The sequence below is a fragment of the Natrix helvetica genome, assembly GCF_964273705.1.
Source record: "Natrix helvetica genome assembly, chromosome: 1".
NCBI lineage: Eukaryota > Metazoa > Chordata > Lepidosauria > Squamata > Natricidae > Natrix > Natrix helvetica.
Genome location: NC_138548.1, coordinates 124,544,610 through 124,571,908, shown reverse-complemented (window position 1 = coordinate 124,571,908; position 27,299 = coordinate 124,544,610). Strand labels below are relative to the sequence as shown.

At 40.8% G+C, this 27,299-nt stretch overlaps 1 protein-coding gene across 1 annotated transcript; it reads left to right on the top strand.

Annotated features, from left to right (window-relative positions):
* Positions 1 to 271: 271 nt before the first annotated feature.
* On the top strand, positions 272 to 26,401 carry LOC309397215 (protein farnesyltransferase subunit beta-like). The gene is made up of 12 exons (XM_081963058.1): positions 272 to 779; positions 8,823 to 8,887; positions 10,813 to 10,885; positions 12,987 to 13,078; positions 15,441 to 15,587; positions 16,096 to 16,179; positions 17,255 to 17,341; positions 17,488 to 17,617; positions 20,354 to 20,486; positions 21,455 to 21,566; positions 23,427 to 23,541; positions 25,466 to 26,401. The coding sequence occupies exons 1-12, from the start codon at positions 624 to 626 to the stop codon at positions 25,571 to 25,573; spliced, it is 1,302 nt and encodes a 433-aa protein (XP_081819184.1). The 5' UTR covers positions 272 to 623; the 3' UTR covers positions 25,574 to 26,401.
* Positions 26,402 to 27,299: the final 898 nt, after the last annotated feature.

Sequence of the window (27,299 nt, the reverse complement as noted above, 5' to 3'; positions counted from 1 at the left end):
AAACCAAACAGTACAAGTAGTCCTTGACTTATAACAGTTCATCCAATTCAGATGCTTGGCAAGTGGTTCATACTTATGATGGTTGCAGTGTCATGGGGACATGTGATCAGCTTTTGCAAACTTCTGACAAGCAAAGTCAATGTGGAAGCCAGATTCACTTAACAACCCCATGGTACTAACTTAACAAATGCAATGATTCACTTAACAACAGTGACAAGAAAAATCGTAAAAGCGGGGCAAACTCATTTAACAAATGTTTTACTTGACAACATAAATTTTGAGCTCAATTATGGTCGTAATTTGAGCACTACCTGTGTAGGTCATAAGCAAGGAAAAAATTCCATTCGCTCTACATAGCCCAGTGGAATCGTTTATTATGTCTAGCTTAATATTTGGTCCCCACTTGAACGGAGAGATCAAACGACACACCACGTGAGGTCGATAGCGAGCCACACAGCTAATTCACAAGCGCCTGAAAGCAAGGTCAGCAAAACTAAACCATAGCTGCGCGTTGAGACCATTGTCCTCTCCGAGCTGCCGTAGCTGGATTTTAAGCCCATTGCCTCTCGGTCGGATTCGGGTAGCCGGAATTGTTCGTGCGGATTGAGCCCTTTTCTAAGAGCATGGCGGCGGCGGCGGCGGAGGAGGCAGAGGTAGCAGCAGCTTCCACCCATGACGGCGGCACCGAGAGAAGGCGCCATCAGTGTGGCGGGAGCGGGGACGCATATCGGGAGCGGCTGGACGACGACGGAGTTCGGACCCTCACTTCGGCGGAGCAGGTGGGACTGGACACCGCCCCCGCTTCTCTTGCAGTGAGACTACAACTCCCAGGGTGCATTGTGGCGCGGCTTCAGGGAAGCCGCTGGCTTTGCCGGGCTGGATGAGCATGCTGCGGGGCGCGTTCCTCGCGGCGTCTCAGAACTATCCGGGCTGCGGACGCGTCAATGGGTTTTACCCTCCGTTGAGCGTGCGAGCCGTGCGAGTTCATTGCTGGTAGCCTATTGCACGGGGAAGTTCATGCCGCGTGCCATAGCCAATGTTTTCTCCGACTATGCTTGCCTGGGGAGGAACTGGGCCGTACCAGACACTTGAAACGTAGCGGGCTGATTTATGGTTCATCATGTTGCGAATTTGCCTATAGTGGTTATGGTCCAGTGGATTCTGAAAACCCAGTTAATTCAGTAAACCAGTTAATGTGTTGTGTGAATACATCCCCCTGTACTTGAATTCCTTGTCGTCTTCTCAAGAAAATCAGTTTATAAAAGGAGAAAACTGTTTTGCTGAGAAACTGCAGGAAACATTTTGGTGGAGTTAAATGGTAAACGCTGAATGTTGTAAATTCACACACAAACACACACACATATTTAGAACATTTTAAATCTAGAGGAAGATTTGCAAAGTTTGAAAATCCCTGGAGTTTAAATACTAACGTCTTCGCTTAGTTTCACAAACTCTTAATTGTCAAAAGAAAACAATTTTGATAGAAGAAGGAAAATAATGTAACTTTAGACATCAGGTTATAAAATATCTTATTTGTTAAGCAGCTATTTCTACCAGTACCTAACTACTGTTAGACACTTTCTGTCTTTCCAATCCATCCCATGATAAGTGACAGGTCTGAATGGCTGACAGTACCTCTATGAATTTAGTTTAAGATATTTGATACCAGAGTTAAACAGAAACAGTCTTTCTCTGTATTCCTAGCTAGAAACCTTTGGGGGACATTCAGGGAAGATAAGTTTTGAACAATGGCTAAAGCTAATAAGGGTTATAGGGGTGACACTTTGACTATAGTAGCTAATACAAAGGCATTCTTTTTATTTGGTGTATGTGTTGAAATATACCTTAGAGCAGGGATGGCTAACCTTTTTGTAGTTGCGTGCCAGAAGCGTGTGTGCGCGTGTGCGACAGCGCGCATGGGCACTCACGACAACATGCATGCACACACCATAATGCAATGTGTGCGCAACTACCCTGGCACCACCCTGCACATATGTGCGCAACTCCTCCGTGCGTGCCCCGACCCTACGCATGCATGCGCAACCCCCACACTCCTCTGTGCTTGTGTGCGTGCATGACCCCCTGCACTGCCCCACTCACTGTGCATGCACGCGTGACTCCCCTTGTGTGCCCCCTGCATGTGCACACGTCTCCCGCATGCGCCCCATGCATGTTCAACAGAGACCCGAAAACCAGCTGGCCATTGGGATGCGCATGTGGATGCGTGGTGGAGCCAAGCTGGGGCGACGGCTTGCGTGCCCGCTGAGAGGGCTCTGCATGCCACCTGTGGCACACATGCCATAGGTTCACCATCATGGCCTTAAAAGTTTTAAGTTGGGGTGAATGGATTGGAAAGGTAGTAATTGATTAAAAGGAAATAGGTTCATAGTGTGAAAGTTCAGCGTACTTACTGCACCTGACAATCAGATGTCATTGAGAGGAAGATAATATCATGAATTTTGGGGTTCAGTAAGTTATTAGCTCTATAATTATTCTAGGTTTTCAAATTGCAAGAACTCAATCATATGTTTTGTATAAATATGTTTAAGTAATGGGCAAAATTTAAAGCCAGCATTATCTGCATCTGTAATTCTTTTCCAGGAGTGGAAGATACTCCTAAGAGTTACTTCCTTTTAAAAGTTATTACCACGTTAGGGTTCTCTGTTGCTTGCCTTTTCTTAAAGATAATGTTCTGTCCCGTGATTCTAATGAATATGCAGACACAGGCTTGGCTGTCTGCCACGACTAATGACGGAGATAAAGCCACCTCTTGGCTAGGAGGCTAAAACGCTATATTCAAGAAACCAAGATTAGACTTACGGAATGCTTTCTCAATGACTAGTAAAGTGGACTGTTGTTTCCTACAAAGATTCCCCTCCCGTCGCTCCACCTATAAGCTATTTGGGAGGGGCCACAACAGTAGCCACCTGCCCCTATTTCCTTCTATGACGTCTTCTCCACAGCTGTTCCCTTCTCTTCTCAGCTGTACGCACACGCATATCAGGGCCAACCTCCCTCTGTTACTCCTCACTGCTTCCTGACTCAGATGCCACCTGGTGGCCAACAGGCCTCTTTAGTCCCTGCTCTGACTCCAAGCACCCTTCAGAGCAGTGGTTCCCAAAGTGGGTGCTACCGCCCCCTGGGGGACGGTGGGATGACTTCGGGGGGCGCTAAGAGGCAAGGGGAGCAGCAGGGGGGCACTAAGAGGCAAGGGGGGCGGCAGACGGCAGAGAAGGAGCTGCGCTGAGCCTACAGCTTCAGCTGGCCAGCCTGCCATAAATGCCCTTTCTTCGTTGATCTACTCGATACTACCACTGCTGCTTCTCGCTGCTGCTGCTGTCCGCCATGGCAACTTAAGCAACAGCAGAATCGATCCTAACTAAACAACTAAAAACAACTAGTCGAAACAACTAAATCGGAAGACATTGAGCTGCTCCCACGCGGCAGCTACGCACATGCCGCTCAGGCTTTTTTCCTCCCCCCCCTCCAGACCAAGCGCCACGGCTCAGAACGTGCATGCTCCCTGAGCCCACCGCAGACATGGACCACTCCCGTCCTCTCCCCTCCCGGTCCCGTCGAATGGTTGCTTCTGGCCTCTTGCATACCACGCATTCCTCGGGGTAGCCAGTCAGTCGGCACACGCTCCGCCGATCCGCGCACTGTGCACCAAGGATGGTAGTATCACGTTCCGCAGGCAGGGAGCCCTCTTTTCTGCGGGCGCCCGAAGGGCGATCCCAGGACCGGGGATCCCCATATATGCGTGTGGCAATTAAAATCCTCCGGCGACACAAAAAAGGGGATGGTGGGTGGTGTTCCTTGGGTGGGAAGGGGGCAGCAGGGCAATGACCAAAGGGAATTTCGATGTGGGCAACGACAAAGCAAGTTTTGCATGAACTCCAGGGGCAAACTGGTAGGAAACGGGCTGCTCTTTTTAAGTGTCTTTTAAGACAAACCATCACCCAAAACTACTGGAAACTAGAGCCAGGGGTTAATGCCACTGAAAAGGTTCCTCTGATACCGTAATAGAAGAGGAGAGAAAACAGTTCTGATGCTTTTAGAGCAGTGTCTCTCAACCTTGGCAACTTGAAGATGTTTGGACCTCAACTCCCAGAATTCCCCAGCCAGCATTCCCTGGCTGCGGAATTCTGGGAATTGAAGTCCAAACATCTTCAAGTTGCCAAGGTTGGGAAACATTGCACTCTGCTAAGTGACTTAAAACCAGACATTGGGAAACTGGTATCACTTCATCAAGCCCATCCATCACATTAAGAATTTACTGAACAGTGAAGTAGTTACTAAATTTTACTGAGTTTACTAAGTTACTAGTTACTAAGGTTCTTGATAAATGACTGTCAGACTTTGAAAACCTGGTATCACTGGATTATGTTCAGCAATTTTGTTGAATTAACATTAACCAAAAAGGTTTTTAAATTAGATTTTGAATAAATGTGCAATTAATTGTTATAGTTTTGAATTTTCCTGTTACAAACCGCCCAGTCACATGACCCCCTCAGCCACGCCCACCAAGTCACACCCACAGAACCGGTAGTAAAAACATTTGAATTCCACCACTGGGTGAGGGCCACTGAGGATCAGTTTGTAGCACTGCCCCAGAGTCTTCTTCATCCTCCAGAGCAGTCCCATAATGTTCATCGCTGTCAGAGTCCACCAATAGCTCAGCCGGCCGCTGCTGGACCACAACAGATAACATAACTGCTTTATAGCAGTTACATCAATAAATCAGTGCAAAAAGAATCCTCTCAGTGTGTTTTAAGCATAGAAGATTTATTGTGTTGTATACTGTACTTTTATAGCCAAATTATATTTTGTAGCCCACAAAAGCTTTTATAACACAATAAGTCTATTGATCGTACAAGATTCTTTGTGCACTTGTTGTAACAGACAAGCATAGCTGTCATTCTGGATTAGTCTATTCCAGAAAATTAAAGCATCTTAAACAACAGTGTCTTGTGAAACTTTAGAAATGAACCTCTTTATTGTCACAAGTTTTAATAGGTCACAGACCATCTCATTAGATATATGAAATATAATCCTGGGAAAGAAGTGTTTTGCAAACAAATCAGAGGTGGGTTTCACGTAATTTTACCACTGGTTCACTGCGCAACGAAAATGTGAACTCATACACACAGCCTTCCGTGAATGCGCTTTGCTTGTGTGCGTGGCTTGCTTGCACGCATGCACACAGCTTAGAAAATGTGGCTAAATAGGACGGCAAAGGGCCGGGGGGCGGTGGTCGCCACTACCGGTTTACCAAACTGGCTGAATATCACCACTGATACAAACACACTTAATTTTGCTGACAGGCGTACATACTATACATATTGTTTTAAAAGGTATTGTAACTGAGAAATTTAGAATGAGTGGGCAGATGATTCTAGTTTATTTTCACCTACACTAATGTCCTTTTCTCTTTTTTTTGTAAAATATACATTATTCCATGTTCAGAGTACCTTCTGGTTAATAAAATCTTAATTTGGTGGTGATATTATAATAGTTTGTTCCTGAAGACTTTTCAAGCTTGACAATGAAGGGAGTTTGAGGTAGAGCACTTATGCTTGGCATATACCATCTTTGATTCATTTGTGGAATTAAGCAGGGGCAGGAAAAGCCTGTAACATCTGGACAGGGCTGCTCTTTGGTGCTGATTAGTAAGCTTAACTCTCACCATCCTAGCACCACCAAATTCTTTGGGACTGCAAATCAGGGAAATGCCATTTTTATACACCTAAGAAGCACCAGGCTGAGAGCAAAGGTACGCTGGATAGATAGTTTGATTTGAGGTAAAAGGGCTCATGCTTTTTAAGACTATGTTAAAAACCTGAGTTAGTAGTCCTAGTATTATTTTGTATTTATCCCAAAGGAAGCAGAAGTCCATGAATTTAAGATGACCCTCCCCATGAAAAAAAAAAAGATTAGAGAGCAAAAATTGTCTGGCTAATGTATTTTCTGCAATTTTAAAGTTATTCTGTCATTTAAAAGATGCATAATCTCGACCCTATAATCTGCATTCATAGAAAAACTTGAAAGAGCCAAACATCTTTCTTAAAACCCTGAAGAGAAGCATGTTTAAGTCAGGATACACATAGCTGTCAGAACAATTCTGTACTATTCAGTGTGTTTGGATTCTATGGCCTACAGTTGAGTTCAGTTGCTCTTGTTGCCCTTCTCTATACCATAGGCCAAAATGACAATTAGATTTGAAATTTGGTGCTAGAAACCTGAGATATCTCTGAGGTAGAATCACTGTCATCATTCCAGGAGATCATTCCATGAAAGAAGATAATATTTTTAAAAAATTTAAGGCAAGAAAATACTACAAGGCAACCTGCACAAAAATGCGAAGAGTGTTTCTTTAATTGGACACAATTAAGACCAGTTGTAGAATGCAATTTGAGCTTTCCCAGAAGATATGTATTGCTTGAACAGGCAACAGACTCTCACAAATATCTTTGTTGGTTTTGGCTTTTGCTTAACCTGTGTTTGGGAAAGCAAGACTGGCTATTATTTTAAGCAATGAAAATTGGGATATACCTATCCCTTTATGGCTTTTGAGTCCCCTAATTGTGAAGCCTCTCATTATCTATATACCATCCAAGTTTTGAATGACATGTTTTCTCTCCTGTCCGTTTACCATTTCTATACTCAGGTCAGTCAGTGCAGTAAGGAACAACTTGAGGTACAGGAGGAAGAGCTGCAATCAAGACAATGGTCAGAGAAAAGGAATCTGTATCCAGGGCAGAAATGTAATTTGAGAAAGTGACTCAGACATGTTCCTCCCAAATTCTCACAAAGATAAAGGGGCAGGGTGGAGGAATGGGATGCATTCAGACTTGCAAGTTTCTGTTACTATCATCTTATGGTAAAAGTAATAATACTGTAGCTCTTGTATCTTTGGTTTCTAAGTTTGGTTTACTTTGGAAGGCTGACATCAAGTTTCCCCTACTCTGTTTCTCTATCCCTTGTTATGCATCTCAAGAGAGCTTAGGTCTCAATGGCCAACAATGTTTTTTATAGAAGAATGTTTTTTATAGAAGCTTCATAGGTGGCTTTTTTTGTTTTGTTTTTACCATTCACTGAGAACTAGAATTACAGAATTTTAGAAGAATTCTGGAGCCTTGTAATAGAATATAAATAACTTGTCTCCTTGATTGTTCATCTCATTTCCTCTTTTAGGCTTTAGATTTTAATTTTGGTGATCACCATAAAGTGCTTTTCACGAGCATAACAGCCAGCATCTGATTCGGTAATGTGTAGTATTGTAATGTGTGCCATAGCTAGTTTGGTCTAGTGCCATGAGGCGAACCTATGGCACGCATGCCACAGGTGGCACATAGAGCCATATTTGCTGGCCAGCCGTCAACTGATGTTCGGCCTTCCAGAAGGCCAGGGGAGGCCATTTTCTTTGTCCTCAGGCTTCAGGAAAACCTCTTGAGGCTGGGGAGTGTGAAAAACAGGCCCAACGGGCCAACCGGAAGTTCGGAAAGAATCGTTTCCGAACTTTTGGTTGGCCCGTTGGGGCCGTTTTTCACCCTGCCCAGCTTTCAGAGGCTTTCCTGAAGCCTGGGGAGGATGAAAAACGGCCCAACAGACGAACCGGAAGTTCAGAAACGATCCATTTCCAGCTACCGGGGTGCCAGGGGAGGCTGTTTTCGCCCTCTCCAGTCTTCAGGAAAGCTCCGGAGCCTGGGGAGGGGTCTTGTGTGCATGCGCGGAGAGGTCATGCATGCATGCGCAGGTGGGGCAGGGAGGATTGAATTGGTATGGGCATGCGTGCATGGGCAATAGCACACGCACACAGTTTTGGCACACCATAAGAAAAAGGTTCTCCATCACTGGTCTAGTGGTTAAGGCACCAAGCTAGAAAGCAAGAGACCATGAGTTGAAATCCTTTCTTAGCCATGAAAGCCAGCTGGGTGACCTTGGGCCAGTCACTCTGTCTCAGCCCAACCCAACTCGCAGGGTTACTGAAGGGAAAATAAGAGGAGGAAGGTATGTTGATATATTTACTGCCTTGAATTACTTATAAAAATAATAATGGTGGAATAGAAATAAATAAATTTAAAAAAATAGCTACCATGTTGAGGGGATGCCAGCAAACTAAGCAACAGCCTTTTTCAGTAGAGGCAAGGAAAGCGCTGGCAAATCGCTGCTCTGGAGCCACTTTAATTTGCCATGGAAGTGTTTCTTTGTAAGTTTGCTCTGTTGAACAACCAATAATATAATAGAAACCCTGAAAATTGAGGTTTTTTGCCCCTTTCTAAAGAAACATTGGACTGCATATTTTTTATTAGTTTGAAGAGTCATTTGTTCTACTTGAGAGCATTCTTCAGTTAGTGTTTCTTGCTGCTACCAGTATTACTATTAATATTTTATTTTCTGCCATTATATTCAAGTAAAATATCGATAAGTGCTATGTGACACATTTTAGTGCGCCTAAAGAATTTACTGCTAGCATTTTTCTGCTATTGTGTTCCACTGGAAATGAGACATCACAGGGTTCCTCAAATAGTTTGATCCTAGAAGTATTAATTAAGATTGTGGAAAGCCATGTTGATACCAGTGCAGTGTATCAGCATGGAAACTTCTGTGTATCAGCATGGAAACCTCTGCACCAGTGGGGTACAAAAGGCTCTACCTGGGTGCATTCACAGTCATTAAAACACTTCTGACATGTTATGCAATGACATCATTGTATTGCAATGTGATGATTGACCTCCTTACATAACAACCATTGTGCTAATTTATTGCTTTCTTTTTCTATGTTTTCTGTGACTCTTCTTTGTCCCCTTGGCTTGATGCAGACAAAAGTGGAGGATATTGTTCAAGAAGTTTTGGATGTTTACAAGAGAAATCATCACGACACCCAGTAAGTTATTGTATTCGTGTTCCTTTTCTTCTATATACATTATACAGGTAGAAAAACAAAAACTGTTAAGGACTTTGGATCTTGAATTGTGCTGGCTTATCTGTTTTGAGGAATGTGTTCCTTTTACAGCAATCTCCTGCACTTATTTTTATACCTGCAGGTTATCTCTTAATCCTACAAAGACCCTTATGGAAGAAGATGCAGTTGGGGGCAATCATGGGGGCAGATGGGGAAGGATTTATGTTTACGTGTCTAAATATCCAAGCATCTATAACCGCATGCAGCTTTAATACACACTTGTGGAATATTGTATGGCGTTCCATTCATTAAATCTTAGAGAAACATCATGAAGTCACCCTTGTTGTTTTTGTGTTGGATGACAGTCTGCTGTTCTGAATGGGAGCTTTTCTTCCAGTGCAAATAACAGAGGGGAGGGGAGGAAACCCCACCCTAGAGCCTTCTCATCCTCATCTCTATCTCTTCTCCACTTCTGTTTCTTATTCTTTTTAAAACTTTACATAGTTAGCAATTGTGGCTTAGCCAAAAAAAAAATCCCACCCGCAAGAAACAGACAGGATAAAAAGCTTATGAAATCAAGCACTTCACTGACTATTTTTTTGTCATCTTGGGTTTATACATGTATGTACTTTACTTCATCTTTATATTATTATTTGAAGTCTTCTCTCTGTAAGAATCTGTTTTCTAGAAGATCCTGGCCTGATTCACAATATTACTTTGATTCACCCTTCAGTGACCTGCCTATTACATTCATGTGTCTCTTTCAATCACATATGTTCACCTTGACTGATTTTTCCATTTTAATGTTTTTCTCCCAGATGTTTCTTGATTTCGGAGAACACTCTTCTTAGTGAACTTGTTTTAAAATCTTTTATACTGGGTAATTATTTTAGATGTTTTGTAATAATAGCAATCAAAACAACTGTTGATCATTAATATTGCAATAAAATGGCAAGAGGTAGAAATTATTTTGTTATCTTTCAGGTTTATCCAATAGATATCAACTGACAGTTTGACACAAATTATTTTATTGATGCACCTCATTGCACTATTAATTTATGGCAGGATTCTCAAACTTTACAATGACAAGACTCCTTAGATTGCTCTCCCGTCATAAAAAAAAAGACTTTATTAGGGGTTGGGCTGGGCAAACAATAAATTTACCACCTATTTTCTCTACAATCTTACTTTGTGACCACTACAGGTAGACTAATCACATTTAGCTTTTCTTTACAAAACCTTTTTCAAAGTTAAAATATTTAAAATAATGAATGAAGCTTCTGAAAGCACCAAAATTATGCTTGTAATTTGTGCACTGGTCCTCATAACCTGAAATGGTTGCTTACTTCTGGTCTGAGCAGTCATTTGGATGCTGACCAGAATGTCCATTATATGGACTTGGTTTGACCTAACATAGCATTAAGTGTATTATGACTGCATTTGCACATAATGAGAAGCCATATGGCTAACTAATGACTGAACAGTATAATAGTATATATGTTGTTCAGATTAGATCCCTTGGCTTCTTCTTCAAGAGAGAACAGTTAACAAACATGGATAACTGTCACAGTTGCATAGTGTAATGCGTGAGCCTCAGGGCAGATTTATTCCAGTAAGAATAAGACCAGATTCCTGATTTAAATCCAAGCTCATTTTGCTTGTTTGTGGAAAGATAAAGCTACCTGTATTGGTAAGCCAGATTTCCTTTTGGGTGAAGAGGCTTGGTAGTTGCTCAAGGAACACATCCATAAATACAAACACATCACATTCCATATATACACTTATTTATGGAAAATGCAGGTTATTCTTTGTCCTTTTAATTAACTGAATGACAAGCAAGTTTGTTCATCACTCAGATGGTACTCTATAACTTTGCTAAACTGTATATGTTTCGGTCAATCCATCAGGTATGTTTTGCAACAAGAGAAACATTTCCACTACTTGAAGAGAGGACTGAGGCAATTGACTGATGCCTATGAGGTAATTTTTTGCAATTTGAACCGTGTGTGTGTGTGTGTGTGTGTGTGTGTGTGTGTGTGTGTGTATTGCTTATTGATTATGTTTGCAGTTTGTTGGTTTCTAATAATAGATTTGGCCATGGACTATACTCTTTTCTTTTGCTTCTATCTTTACAATTTTCAGACACTTGAATATTAGGTGGGCTAGAAGAAGAAAATTGAGTTCTATTGGCTGGCCCTGTTAGGTTTGTCCTCTGTTAGCTCCTTCAGTGGAGGACCAACCCCCTCTAACATTCCAAGCTGTTGCTAGCAGAAAGACCATGAGAGATAGCAGTTCTGTGAATTGCAGTCTCAGCACATCTGTAGAGTGCCAGACCTGGAGGGAAAAGCTCCTTGGATTAGTTACTTGTAGTTTTTGCTTTGTCCAGATAGTAATAAATAAAAAGAGAGGTTACCATGAGGTTATTACTGAACAAATCATAATGATTTTTTTGTGCTGTTGGAATACTCCCAAGTTCAATTTCTTTTGCCTCTTAATAGAATTTTTTTATTTTTGTTTTCTTACCATTTTAAGTATACATTCACATAATTCTTCTTCTTTACATTTGTCATTCTTAAATACATTTATTATTTCATTTAATAGGTTATAATATACAGTTTGGTTTGCTTTATTTACCATCCCTTCCTCCTGTTGTGATACCACCTTATTTTCCCTTTCTCTTTTCCCTCCCTTCTCTACTTCCTTCTTCTTCTCCTTCCCCTTCCTTCTTCCCTTACCTTTCTTCTACTCCTACTCTTCCTCTTCCCCTCCCTACCCTCTCTCCTTCTCTTCCTCTCCCTTCCATCCTCCTCTCCTTACCTCTTTCTTCTTTCCCCTGTCTTCCTTTCATTCTCTCCTCCTCTCTCCCTTTCTTTTCTATTGTAGCTGTCTCTTTCAGATATTTCCTTGGGATGGTATTTCCTCAAACCCAAATAAAATTTGGTATCATTTCTTATTCCCTTGCCTTCACTAATCTATCCTAACTATGTTTCCCCCCCCCCTTTATATCTCGCTCTTGAATATATACTTATATATTTAATATATTTTTTTCTGTTTCCCCCCTCTTCTCCCCCTTTTCCATTTAACAGTGCATCATATGGGTTCTATATCTTCTCCCTATTTTCTTTTCTAGTTTCCTTTCTCTAGCCAAACATAAAATCTTCCCCATGTCTTGAAGTGCTCCGATTCCTCTATATCTTTTATTCTCATTGTCAACCTATTCATCTCTGCACAATCTAATATTTTTTTATTATCTCTTCATCTGTTGGTAGCTTATTTAATTTCCAATTTGGGGCAAATACAATTCTTGCTGCTGTAATTATATGTATAATCAAAGAAGTATCCTCCTTCTTGAATTTCTCTGGGATAATATCTAGTAAAAATATCTCTGGTCTAAATTCTATTTCTTGTTGTAACATTTTCTTTAACCATATTCTTAACTTAGTCCAATATTTCCTTGCTTCTGCACATGTCCACCACATATGATAATAAGAACCTATTGCTTGTTGACACTTCCAACATTTCGCTGATTTGTCTTTAAACATCTTTGCTAATTTCTTTTGCCTCTTAGATGTGTTGTTTGTTTTTCAGTACCATATTTTTCAGAGTATAAGACGCACCTTTTCCCCCTCAAAAAAGAGGCTGAAAAAATGAGTGTGTCTTACACACTGAATACAGCATTTTTTGCCTCCCGAAACCCCGCCCCTTTCACCAAAATGGCCGTGCAGAGCCTTTAAGAGGCTTGTAGGGTGCTCCTGGGGGCTGGGGAGGGCAGAAATGAGCAAAAAAACGGGCCGTTTTTGGCACACACACCCCGGAGCACTCTACAAGCTTCCTAAAGGCTATTCATGCTCTTTTTTTGCAAAAATGGCTGATTTTGATAGCTCTGCAGAGTGCAAAAACCTTTTTTTTTTAATTTGCCTCTTCAAAATCTTGGTGCGTCTTATACTTCGGTGCATCTTATGCTCCGAAAAACGCTGTGCTTCTGCTAAATCTCTTGCACAAAATAGTCCCTCGTTTGAGGCAAATATAGTACTGATTGTTGTGTGAGATTTGAACAGGTGTAGCTCTCTTCTTTTTGTAGTGTTTGGACGCCAGCCGCCCATGGCTGTGCTATTGGATCCTGCACAGCTTGGAGCTCTTGGGAGAACCAATCCCAGATTCAATAGCATCAGAGTAAGTTTGGTTTCATCAGATGTACTTTTTTTTTTTCACCGTTGTGGGCATTTACGCAGAAATTGCACCATGTACAATATGTGATATAGGAACCTCTGCTATTTTGAAGATTGATTTCCTTTAAAGTTTCTAACAAATCTAATAATAAAGTTTCTAGTCGTCATTGAAGATTTTTTAAAAAAATACTGCAGTTAATCTCTACTGTAGAAATCAAGAAAAGTTTAATCAGAGCTTTGGATTCTATGCATCTTTAATTCTGTTTTTTCCAATAAGCTACTTAATAAAGTTACCTAAATTAAAATTAGAAATTGGAAAGAGTCTGGTGGCAACTTTTCTGATTAACTCATTTTATTAAAAGGCACAAGCTTTCATGAGCTTCAGTTCAGTTCATTAGATGAAAAGAGCGGCTGCACAGATAAAGCCTTTAAATTGGGATGAGGTTTCAGGTGGAAAAGACAAGAGTGATCATGCAGAAGCAGGATGCATGTGAGACAGATTGCTAGTACATTATCAGTAAATAATTGTATTAAAGTTAAAACTCAGAGTTCACATAAGAGAAATAACTGGTAAGTGTAATATGAAGTGGAGCTCTGTTCCACTGCATTTAATATTTCTGCGGCAAAAAAATGACTATAGACATTGATATTCTGAAATCTTCATCAGCTATGCAGAGCAGCTGACCTTCTGAGTTCATATCCCATTGTCCATGCAACACGTGTCCAGATTATTTAAAAAATACAACAGTGCATTGTCTCATTCATTTTGCTCCAATGATGTCTTAATAATTTGTTCTTCAGTAGAAGCTTTTAGTACTTTTTGTGATGGGCTTAGATCAGGGGTGTCAAACTCGATTTCATTGAGGGCCACATCAGGGTTGTGTTTGACCTTGGGGGGCCGGGGTGAGCATGTCCAGGTCAACGTCACTCATGGGGGGGGGGCTTTGAAGGCCTGAGCACTCTGCCAGTGAAAACGGACTCCTGAGCTCCATTTTCAGCTGCAACGGCCTCCGGCAACCCTCTGCCAGCAAAAACGTAGTTCAGGAGGGCAGAGGCACTATGAGCCAGTCCTTCACTGTTTACAGGGCAGCCCCGCGGGTTCAATCTAAGCATTCCCCGAGCCCGATCCGGCTCCAGGGCCTTGAGTTTGACACTCCTGGCTTAGATAATGGTGGTGGCAAAAACCCTGTTATGTAGGGGAAAGATTCTGGGGAGAGCAGATTTGCAAGGTATGGGGAGATGCACAACAAATGCTACTTTCCCCCATAAGCAACTGTCAAATATACCACCTTTCTGACAAGAGAAAAGTTCTGAAGTTTATGAGGAGAAAAGAGAGAAACAACTGTCAGACAACCTGACGGACGGGGGAAGTTATCCTCCGTCTGTCGTCCCCCGCAACTGGGTGCAATTCAAGATTAACCTGCTTAGCTTCCTAGATGATCCATGTTTGATCAGCTACTGCAGCCTATCAAGGTCCTGTGAATTGCATTTGGACAATAATTAAGCTGGTTTAATGTGATGAGGATGAGTCACCTTGAGCTTTGGGCATATTCCTCATCTCTCTCCCTGTTTTAAAATAACTGCAACTTGTGTGGTCTGAATCCTAAACTTTTAATTCCATGAACTCAGCTGAGAAATTGGTCTATTTTGACAAACTATAACTAAGGCAGTTTAATTCATAGGAGTATTAGTTGTTGAAACCTGATTAAATCATAGCAAGTGATAAGGTTACTCTGAATAATTAAGGGAGAGAGTTCAGAAATCACATCTGACCAGAACAAAACCATAGTGGAAATCATGCAGTTAGCTAAGTAATCTTGATGAGAGACAATCCTTGAGCAGATATTTTGGTTCTTCAACCACTGTACACTTCTCCTGTGGAGCGCAAGATGGTTATTTTGCATTCCTTTCCCCTGCTTTCCTCTTTCTGCAGACCTGTAGAAGGCAAACATTTTATAGTTTGAAGAAAAACAAAATCCCCCCCCCCCCCTGCACTCGGGCATCTTATCCTGCCTTTGATTTTTAGGAGCAACCGTAAAGCAACCATAAGCTGCATTGCCCAAGTGGTGTGTTTTTCCAGATTTGATACAATCAATTGAAGATATACATTCTGTGTCAGTGGAATACGGTGGCATGGGAATGATGTTTAAATTTGTGCTGCAATAAAAGTTCTGGATTCCCCCCCCCCCCCCCATTACCTTATGATGGAGATAACATGACAGGAGGGAGACATCTGAAAAAAATAATAGCTGTTTTCAGAAATGGGTGTACCCGAGAGAGTGTTAGCAAAAACTGAGCTATTGAGAAACTTAGCATTTGCTGCTTGTTACAGACCAGTTTTGTCTTCGTCTTTCCTTGGTGTGTAGCGTGTGCCAATTCCTGAGCCACTGTCAGAGCCCAAACGGAGGCTTTGGAGGAGGACCAGGCCAACACCCTCATCTTGCTCCAACATATGCAGCTGTGAATGCTCTCTGTATTATCGGCACTGAAGAGGCATACGATGCTATCAACAGGTAAAATCATAGCTCAGAAGGGGATCCAAGGGACTGTTAGTTCCATTCATGATGTAAGATGTCTAAAATATTCCTGAGGTACTACTATTCTCCCAGGCTTCCCTATTTCACTTAATGCAGAGGAAATGACAACTGATAAGCGAGAAAGAAACTATTTTCTCTTACAGACTTTGCCAACAGATGCTGTTTGGCAACTAGAGCCCATCCTCTGGCTTTCATTACTGTTGTTTACATTCTTTCCCACTCTTTTTTTGTATTAGACTAGTGGTAGTCCAAGTTGGCTCTTGAGACTTATAGGTTATGATGAACAGTGGGAAACAAACATAGAGCAGTGCCTGTTCACATTGTTTAGAATTAGGTTCTTCAGAAAGAGCATGTTGTGGGGAGGTTGCCATCAAAAAAATGAAGAAGTTGTTGTAGAGATCCTGAACCATTCGTGCTACTTTGATTTTCTCCTAATTGGGATAAATATTCCTGAAGTTCCTCATCAGTTTCTTTTCATTTTCAGAGAGAAGCTTCTGGAATACCTGTATTCCCTGAAGCAGCCAGATGGCTCCTTTATCATGCACCTAGGAGGTGAAGTTGATGTCAGGTATGTTGAAAACTTTCCATGTATTACTCTCTCAAAAAGCAAATCAGGAGTTATTGATTACTAGAAGGTTTCTCCTGAATTGCATTTAACATTCTACACAAGTTAGTAATGACATGGCTAGACATAAAGTAAGAGATTGAGGTCTTGGCCACTGCTCTGAGGAAACACCCTCAATAAGAGTCAACAAGGTTGTCTTGCCGTGACTATAATTCAGAGGAGTTCCCTGCGGCTGTGGAAAAAACAGCACACATGCTCAGGTTTTGTTTTGGTATAGCAAATTGATGAAAGAAAACACTTTTAAAACAGAAGTTTACACTATTCAGTGTGGGGAATCAATAAATAATTTCACATTTGTGTAAGACTACAATTTCTTTGGAACTTCCCCTCTCCTCCATGAGATTTTAAGGAAAAGATATAAGAGAGGTCTCTCTGTCTTAATATCAATAGCCACAAAGTATGTTTTGTAATTATAAATGTAAATTAAATTACCAGTTGGTTAACTGAAGAGTGAATGTAAAAGTCCAAATTTAGCTTTTGGTGTCATTTCCATTCTGTTGTGCTTTAAAAAATGTGCCCAGTTGATGTTGCTTTGCTGACAGAAGCCTTTTTCATTCAGCTGGAATGAAATGGGAAGGAAGCCAATTGTTAATGATGCTCCCTTCAACATATCCCCCCCCCCCCCCCAAGCTCTCTATTCTGAGAATCGGGGAACTTTTTCAGTTTAGAGTGGGAAGTTGCCTATAGCATAGATGGGAACCTGCCAGCAATTGTCTCCTTCCTTGTGTTGCTGATGTAAGTCCTCTGTCGGCAGAGAGTTGCCAACTTTATCTACATCTCTCGCCTCCCCTTTACACAAAGCTGTTTCATTGCATGTAGGCTTTTTTGAGAGTAGAAGAATTACTAAAAGTTAATAGCTCTCTTCTTTTTATAATGCATGTTATTTTTCAATAGCATCCTGGGTGTAGTAGTAAAAGATAGTACAGTGTAATATAGGATTTCTTACTTAACAGCAGTAGAGCCATGTATATTCTTTCTCCATCTAAAGCTTTTAAATATTCTTTTATTTCAATTTCAGGAGTGCCTATTGTGCTGCATCTGTAGCTTCCCTTACCAACATTATTTCACCATCTCTCTTTGAAAAAACTGCAGAATGGATCGCAAGGTAAGAAACTCTTACTTGTCAGTTTAACAGAATTAGACTGTTCTAAGCTATCCAGAGCAGGAAAAGCAGAAAAACAAACACTAATCTTATTTTCTATCTTGGAACAAGAATACAGCCTATGCTTTTGTGTTTTAATTTTGAATTAGATGTCAGAACTGGGAGGGCGGGATCGGTGGTGTCCCCGGCATGGAAGCCCATGGAGGATACACATTTTGTGGACTGGCAGCCTTGGTCATTCTCAAAAATGAACAAGTTTTGAATCTGAAAAGTTTATTAGTAAGTAACCATTTGTCGCATTCACTTATCTATCTCATGCTATTCAAAGAAGAGAAGAGAAATCAAATGCATCTAAATTACAGTTTCATAATTTTTATTAAAACGTTCTCAGATATAAAACAAAGTAATATAAGTGTCTTTGGAGATTCTTAGTCATCCATGGTCTCAGTTGTCCCAAAGGTGCTTCCCCCCACCCCCCAATTCAAGGTTTTTAATTTTTAAATACAAATTATACATATCATAGGAACAAAGAGTTGTGCGGGTCTTTTCTTTTACATCCTCCCATTTACATAGTCCTTTTTACATCATAGTTTCGTTTTCACTTTCTGCCAAATTATTCTCTTCCATTATTTTTCATCTTTATGATTATTTTTTCTTAATACATAAACAATATCTTCCATTGCCCCTTCAAAGTTACACCAAATTTTCCTTTCTTATTTTCTCATTGGTATATTTTGCTATAAAAAGCATAGATTCTCTAATTCAATTTAAGCATAGAGAGCATTTCTTTCAATTTTTTTCTACAATTAACAATATACTATCATTTCTTTATTTCTTAATTAGTTACCTCACAATAACAATCTTACTACTATACTCTTTAGTCTACTAATGTAACTCTTTTTTCCTTTCTTCCTCTTTTAAACCATTTTCTCTTGGGCTCTCAAAAATTCCAGTTTTAATTCTTTCCTTTCTTCTCCTCTTTTCCCCTGACTTCTCTTTCTTTTTCCTATTTTTGTGATTGTTGTATCTTTTCTTCAGAGTATTTACTTTTACTATTCTAGTAACTTTCCCCAGGGTTTTCCCTGTCCTCTTCCTTTCTTTACTATTTTGTGGTTTCTTTTTGGGGACAACTCCAAAAGGTTCTTTTTCAAGAGGCAACTGGACTTTCTGGTTTTTCTTTGAAGATGTTTTGCTTCTCATCCAAGAAGCTTCTTCAGCTCTGAACTTCTTGGATGAGAAGCGAAACGTCTTCAAAGAAAATCCAGAAAGTCCAGTTGCCTCTTGAAAAAGAACCTTTGGGACAAAACAATCTAAACTAAAATTAAGGAAAAGAAGGAAAAAGTGAGAAGTAGGGGGGAGAAAAGCAAACTGAAAGAAGAAAATAAAAATATATAAAGGAATGACTCCATATCTCCTTTACAGCAGTTACAAGTAAATCTGCACACTTATAGCATATTTCTCCTATATTCAACTCTTTTTAAATTATGACGAATCCATAAATCATCATTTCATTTTTTCTCCATCTTTACTGCCCATTTCTCCATTGTGGATATCTCAGTTTTTCATCTTTATGCATATACTAAGCCTACTGCAGTCACCATATCCAAACCAGTCTTCCATAGGTATTTTCTAATTGGCTCTCCATAGTCCAGGCTTGTGCAGATATGCGGTAGCTCAGTGGCTAAGACACTTAGCTTGTCAATCAGAAAGTCGGCAGTTCAGCAGTTTGAATCCCTAGTGCCGCATAACGGAATGAGCTGCTGTTACTTGTCCCAGCTTCTGCCAACCTAGCAGTTTGAAAGCATGTAAAAAAATGCAAATAGAAAAATAGGGACCACCTTTGGTGGGAAGGTAACAGCTTTCCATGCGCCTTCGGCTTTTAGTCATGCCAGCCACATGACTACGGAGACATCTTCGGACAGCGCTGGCTCTTTGGCTTTGAAACGGAGATGAGCACCCACCCCCGAGAGTCAGGAATGACTAGCACATATATGCGAGGGGAACCTTTACCTTACCTTTACAAGCCTGTATTGCAGTTTCAGAAATAGATGATGGGCCTAATTCATGATTAATGCATTGCTAATAGGCTTCCCGTTTAACCCTAACCTACTTTTATCTTCTTTGTAGTTGATGTTCCTCTTTTACTGCTCCCCAAATCTAGTACTTGGATATTTCTGTCAGATTACAAAATTGCATAATTGGGCTCTGTGTTGTGTAAATATTTCTGCTGGATAAACTGTCTGGCATTATTTCTTAAATCTCAAATCTCTGTCTAATCCATAAAAGTAAAAATGCTTTACTAATTTAGTACCCAAATTCTCAATCTCATCGCTTCAGATCAATCCAATCATCCCCAGCCCAGCACTAGGAGTGCTGGCTGTGATGATGGGATCTGTATTCAGCATACCACCATAGAAGATTGCTTTAGCAATGATGTGTAAATTTCATGTCAGCATTTCAGTTAAAAAACGTATGCACAACTTTTGGTATTTATTTAGTGCTGCCAATTTTACTTCACTTCGTTTCATAAAGGCTCTGAGCACCTTTCCAAAGTTATTAAATATTATTCTAGATAGATAATATTATTGTGTTATTAAAAAATACAAAATGGAAAGAATAACAAAACATATCACAGCATTAAAAATGGTAACAGTGAAAGTTCCTGCCCATTATCACTCTGAAGAAAACCAGTCATATCCATTATTGGGTGGAGATTATTTGCTATACCATCATTTCTCAATGACTTTGCTGGATAGCAACTCTACCATGTTATAATGGTGTTAAATACAATTATTTTTAGTACATCAATTGAGCAGTCTGATTTTTTGGTTTCCTTCTTTCAATTTTATAACTAAGGGTGGCTACCTGGATACATTGTTGTAATAAGGCTGTATTAAACTAAAGGGGAAATAAAAACATGCAAATGTCTGACTCTCTTAAGTTGAGTCTATTGTGTGTAACAGCTTCTCTGATTGTGGTGGGAAAAAGTGGTGATTGCTTTGCTTTCTCTGCCAGCACTGGGTTACGAGCCGTCAGATGCGTTTTGAAGGAGGGTTTCAGGGTCGTTGTAACAAGCTGGTGGATGGCTGCTACTCATTCTGGCAGGCTGGTTTACTGCCTCTCCTACATCGAGCTTTGCATGCCAAAGGTAAGTCTGAACTTCGAAATGTTAGCCACGCTTTCCCCACTGGGCACAGTTTTTTTACACTGATTTCCTCTTTGGAGTAGACAAGTTTGCTGGAGCTCAATGAAAGTTCAAGAACGAAGCACACAGAATAATCTTAGCTTTTGCATTCTGATTTTTGTAGCAACTGGGAAATACTCTTCTTTCAGCTTAGTAATAAGGCTAGAAAGCATGTAATGCAACAGACCGCTGACAGGCAAAACATTAGAAACACATGAAAAATGTTATGTCTGAGGGTAGGCAAAGTACATTTTTAGTTCTGTCTCTTTTCCAACCTGTCTCTTGCTCAATACTCATTTGGGTCTAATTATTTCCTTAGCAACTGGATTCTCCACTTGTCTTGCAGCACAGCATATGACTGGTGGATGATCTATTGAGTACCTATAATTGGAAAGACTAGAGGACAAAAGCAGCAGTTGCCAACAACTGCTAGAAACTTAGTTCTTGCCTGCAGAGTCTCCTTAAAAGTTCAGTAGAGTAAAATAGAAAAACCTAGGAGGCACCATCTCGATCATGATTAAGTGAGCCACATTTGCTACAACTGACCCTTATGAGTCAGGACATTCTCAATCTGGTGTATTCCTTGTGCAGTTCCAAGCCTGGCTGGGCACGATGTATGTTGGAGTCCATCTGAATAGCTTTACCCAACCTGTCTTCCAAAACAGCTTTGACTCCCAAAATTCTCAGCAATGGCTACATTAGATAGGACAAAACTGATGAGCTGAACTTAAAAATCTTGGATAGTGTCCAGGTTTGGGAAGAGTGAATCTAGACAATAATAAGATAGGAAAAATAGTTCTCCAATAAGGTCATGCTGTAGGATTAAACTTGAATCAAGTAGCTTCCTTTTGTATATTTCCATTAGCATAGTGTGCAGGAACTATTTTCAACTAATTTTTCTTAAGTATTTATTGATGTGATGTTTCTCTTAGGTGATCCCGCTCTCAGTATGACACACTGGATGTTTGACCAACAAGCTCTTCAAGAGTATATCTTGTTGTGTTGCCAATGTCCTGCGGGAGGTCTTTTGGATAAGCCAGGAAAGTGAGTAATAGTGGGTAATTCTTGACAGGCATCTTCCTTGCAGTTGGAAATGATAAATTTGGGATTATCAAAAGTCTTGGTCGGATGGTACTTAAAATCCCTTTGCATAATAGAGATGCGTTAAAATGATAGGCAGAGAAGGCGTTTTGGACAGCTAGAGTTAGGGAGGAACTAGCATCAGAATCTGAATTGGAGAATCTGGGTTAATCTGCATCGAAACATACAATTTCCACACTTTTTTGTCAAGAGCAACAGAATTCAGCAATCCATTTAATTAAGTTACTTTAAGTTGCCATAATTCTGCTTTAATTTGACAAGAGAAACAGCTCATCCCAAACTTACTGGCAACCCCATTTAACTCAACCAAACTTTAAAGCCCCTTCCTTGCCTTGTGTTCCATTGTGAAGATAAATGTAGCCATATTAATATATGCATTGGCGGCCAGCAAAACTTGAAAATGAAAGCTAAAGACTCTGAGGAGATGGAATTTGATCATCACCCTCCAGATCTTTCTGCCTGCCTTTGGGATAACCATTGACTAAATGTGAGGTACAATACAATACAATACAATAGCAGAGTTGGAAGGGACCTTGGAGGTCTTCTAGTCCAACCCCCTGCCTAGGCAGGAAACCCTATACCGTTTCAGACAAATGGCTATCCAGCATCTTCTTAAAGACTTCCAGTGTTGGGGCATTCATAACTTCTGGAGGCAAGTTGTCTCACCGATTAATTGTTCTAACTGTCAGGAAATTTCTCCGTAGTTCTAAGTTGCTTCTCTCCTTGATTAGTTTCCACCCATTGCTTCTTGTTCTACCCTCAGGAGCCTTGGAAAATAGTTTGACTCCCTCTTCTTTGCGGCAACCCCTGAGATATTGGAACACTGCTATCATGTCTCCCCTAGTCCTTCTTTCTATTAAACTAGACATACCCAGTTCCTGCAACCGTTCTTCATATGTTTTAGTCTCCAGTTCCCTAATCAGGTAGTCCTCAACTTAGAATAGAGGTAGTAGAGGTAATAGAGGTACAGGTAGTCCTCAACTTAGAATAGTTCATTTAGTGACCATTCAAAGTTACAATGGCATTGAAAAAAGTGATTTATGACTGTTTTTCACAGTTACAACCTTTCCAACATCCCCATGATCGTGTGATCAAAATTCAGATGCTTGGCAACTGGTTCATATTTATGACCGTTGCTATGTCCCAAGATCATGTGATCACCTTTTGCAACCTTTCTGACAAGCAAAGTAATGGGGAACCCAGATTCACTTAACAACTGGGTTACTAACTTATCAACTGCAGTGATTCACTTAACAACTGAGGCAAGAAAGGTTGTAAAATGGGGCAAAATTCACTTAACAAATTTCTCACTTAATAACAGAAATGTTAGGCTCAGCTGTGGTTGTAAGTCAAGGATTGCCTATATTCAAGGTGAGACCAAGGGCCTGTACACAGCTGGAGTCTTAATCTAGATTTTGCCTGTTGGCTTGATTTTCTACATATCTTAAACCTAATTTCAAGAACCGTGGTGGCGCAGTGGTTCGAATGCAGTACTGCAGGCTACTTTTGCTGACTGCTGGCTGCCTGCAGTTCAGCAGTTTGAATCTCACCAGGCTCAAAGTTGACTCAGCCTTTCAGCCTTCCATCCTTCTGAGGTGGGTAAAATGGGGACACAGAATGTTTTTTGGGGGGATATCGTGACTCTGTAAACCACTTAGAGAGGGCTATAAAGCAGTGTGAAATGGTATATAACTAAGTGCTATTGCTAATTTCAAAAAAGAACTCTACATTAAAAGCATGCACGCCTAGCATAAAAACACTCCAGTTTCTGTTACCTCAACCTTACGTGTGATTCCCCTCCAGGTCTCGAGATTTTTACCATACATGCTACTGCCTGAGTGGGTTGTCGATAGCACAGCATTTTGGCAGTGGAGATCTTTTACATGAAGTTGTGCTAGGAGTGCCAGAGAACCGCCTGGTAAGCTTCATCTAAACCGGAATTGATTTCTATGCGTGTACATGCTCAGGGTGGCTTATGGTTTTTTTTACCGCAGGTCAAGCCTTCTGGCAGAGCTTTCTTAATTATAACCACGTGCGGATAACGGGTACCTTGAAATGGGTTAAAATCAGGCTCTTGCAATGTACTAAACCGTAATGTGACTTGTAAACCACAGTTTAGTATTATATGTGTACAAACCAGGATAGCTGGCTTAGTGATGTGAAAATGCATGGTTTGGGTGCGAGATAAGAACCCGATATGTAACAATATATAAAATGACACTCTTGTGAGGTAACTTTTAGACATCAATGGGGATGAGGCAGGATAGGAATACTAGTATGTTGTGTGGGGCAAGTGCTCCTCGTTTCCCTTCCACAGTCCCAGCTGGCTCTAGCATCAAGAAGATTGAAAGTACTACTCTTCCTGCGTCAACAGAGTCCCTGCCTCTTACTCATTAGGTTAGAAATCCCTTAATGTTCCATAAATGAGGGTCCCTAATTTTACTGAGATTAAAAGTCCATCTGCAATCTTGCATATATTTTTCTTTCCCTTCATCTTCACATAAATTTCCGACTTGATAACTAGAAGGAAAGATCTCCACCAGCCTTAGAAAAATGGCAGATGGCAAGCAGAGGAGCTTGCAGAACCTTACTGTTTTGTTCTGTAGAGATAGGCAAGCAAGCTTTGTTGACATAGCTACAGGAACGTGTCTTTTCTTCAGCTGCTTGAAAACAGCTCAAGGGTATTGAGTCACATAAAACTGAGCTTGACAGTACATTGCTCAGTGGTCAGAGCAAAGTTGAGCAAATTTTCTAGTGGTCCAGAACTGAGGCTTCAGAACGTAGCACATAGATTTAGTTAGTTTAGTTTACTTTATTGTCATTGCACCTCATATAATGAAATTAAATGCCACCTTCAGTGCACATTATAACTATAAAAATAAAACACAAACACATAACCCTCTGGGGTGCTGTCCTATCTGCCATTGTGCAACTGGCAAACCATACACAGGTGCAGTAAGTTAAAATACTCTCTATGGTGCAGGAATAGACGGTTACCAACAGTTTTTCATTCAGTTGTTGTTTTCTGAGAAGTCTCAGGTAGTATAATCTCTGCTGGGCCCTTTTGACCAGTGCTGCAATGTGAGCAGGTCCTCTTTTACGATAACATCCAGAAACTTAAAATTGGCCACTTTGCTCCACTCGGTCTCCATTGATAAGCAAGAGCTGGATGTCTGATCTATTCCTTCTATAGTCCACTATAAGCTCCTTGGTGTTATTGGTGTTAAGGACCAAGTTATTGTCTCCACACCATGAAAGCAACCAGTTCACCTCATCTCAGTAGGCAGACTCATTCCCCCCACCCCCACCCGAGATGAACACAGCCGTTTGTTTAACAATTACTCGAAGTTACAACAGTGTGGGAAAAATCTGTTTACAGTTGGTCCTCGTACTTATTATCACAGTGGCCCATGGTCACAGGATCATGATCTGGGTGCTGGACAATAACTAGCTCACATTTACTTGTTTGCAGCATCCCGGGGTGACTTAATTGCCATTTTTGACCTTCCCAGGAGGTTCCAACAAACACAGCCAAATAATGGAAATCAGATTCACTTAAAAACAATAACAAAAAAAAAAGCATAAACTGGATTGGACTCGCTTAACGGCTCCCTCGCTTAGTGATAGAAGTTCTGAACTCAATTGTGATGTAAGCCAAGGACTCCCTGGAGCTCTGTGGTCAAGCTTTTATCAAGCAAAATGAAACGCATCTGCTGACTGAATGCCTTATATAACATTTAAGTGTCCAAATTTGGCTGCTTCTTCCTGTTCTTCTTTTTAACCAAACAGCCAGCAGAATTGCAGCTAATTCTTTTTTTTTCCTTTCCTTCATTCCCAAACAGCAGCCAACGCATCCTGTCTACAACATCTCCCCGGGCAAAGTGATGCAAGCCGTGATGCACTTCCTGAAAAAGCCAGTTCCAACTAGAGAAGAGACTTTTACTAACTGAGCCTTTTCGCTGCCCTTAGAGAGACTCTGAAGTGTACTGTCCTGATGTTCAGCGCAATAACGCTGCCTGTCGTCTTGGCTGATGTGGGACTTGAGCCATGAAGCTAACTTCCTCGGGCTCTACTTTGTGCGTGTGTGTCTGTCTTTTGAGAGAGCTTTGCTAGCCATACCAAAAATATACCAGTTTTTTTTAAAAGAACGGAATAGCTGATTGGCTCTGTGATGGTGTATGGTTGGTCATGCTGGGTGCTCACTTAAGCAGGAAGCTCTCTCATTTTAAGGAGCAGCTTTGTTTTTGAAACAATGCAGCATGTTACTATCGTAAGCATCTGGCAAAGTGGCTCTGTTGTTTCATTTGCACTATGCTAAGCATTATGGGGATGGGAGGAATGGGGGTGGGGTGGGGTGCAGCTTCATCATCAGCTGCATACTGGCTTGGCCAGAGATGGTACATTGATCCCCTGCTCTGGCAGGCAATTTCTTTATCTGGCTATCTACATTCCCTGAGGAATTCTAAACATTTCTAGCCAGGAGATTAGTTTCCCAGCTATTGGATGCATCAAGAGAAAGAAAACCAAGCCAAATGGTGTGTGCATATCCTGACTATGTAGTTCTGTATCACATGTTGGAGCACTCTGGGGAAGTGTGGTCTTGAACATTGGCACTTTCTGCCTAGAGCAAAAAGAGATAAGAATGCTTCTGCAAGATTTTATTTCCCTTGCAAATTGCTTGTCCAGGGATGGGATTGATAATACAATGATGTTTATGCATTTTATAAGGTACAGTATATACAGTATATATAAATAAATCTATACAGTACATTCAGAAAGTATTCAGATCTCCTTCACTTTTGCCAGTTTTGTTATGCTATAGTCTGATTCTACAGTTGTTGAAATCCATTTTCTTCTCATTAATCTACACTTGGTACCCCATATTGATGTAAAAACAGAATTTTGGAAACGTCTGTAAATTTATTAAAAAGAAAAAAACTGAAACATCACATTGGCATAAATATTCAGACCCTTTGCAACAACATTTGAAATTTCTCCCATTTCTCTTGATCACTGCTGACATGTTTCTACACCTTGATTAGAATCTATTAAATTGATCGGACATGATTTGGAAAGGGACACACCTCTCTCTATAGAAGGCCTCATAGCTGGTATACCTGTAGCAGAGCAAAAGCCATGAGGTCAAAGGAACTGCCTGTAGAGCTCAGACAGGATTATTGCAAGGCACAGATCTGGGGAAGGCTACAATAACATTTCTGCTGCACTGAAGGTTCCTAAGACACAATGGCTCCATAATTCTCAATGGAAGAAGTGTGGCACAATCAGGACGCTTCCAAGAGTTGGCTGCTGGTCAAACTGAGCAATTGGGGGAGAAGGGCCTTAGTAAGAGAGGTGACCAAGAACCTCATGGTTACTCTGAGCTCCAGAGATCCTCTATAGAGATGGGACAGAGTTCCAGGACAACGATTACTACAGTCCTCCACCGATCTGGACTTTATAGCAGAGTGGCTAGATGGAAACCTCTCAGTGCAAAACATATGAAAGCACACTTCGAGTTCGTAAAAAAACACCTGAAGGACACACTGATTGTGAGGAACAAGGTTCTCTGGTATGATGAAACCAAGATTGAACGGTTTAGTCTCAATTCTAAACGTTATGTCTGGAGGAAACCAGGTACTGCTTATCACTTGCCTGATATCATCCCAACAGTGAAGC

What these genes read in the sequence shown, in the direction of transcription:
- LOC309397215 (XM_081963058.1), top strand. Translation starts at nt 624, where the DNA reads ATGGCGGCGGCGGCGGCGGAGGAGGCAGAGGTAGCAGCAGCTTCCACC. An exon ending in GCATACGATGCTATCAACAG is followed by an intron (nt 15,588 to 16,095) that starts GTAAAATCATAG and finishes TTTCATTTTCAG; the next exon opens with AGAGAAGCTTCTGGAATACC. An exon ending in ACTGCAGAATGGATCGCAAG is followed by an intron (nt 17,342 to 17,487) that starts GTAAGAAACTCT and finishes ATTTTGAATTAG; the next exon opens with ATGTCAGAACTGGGAGGGCG.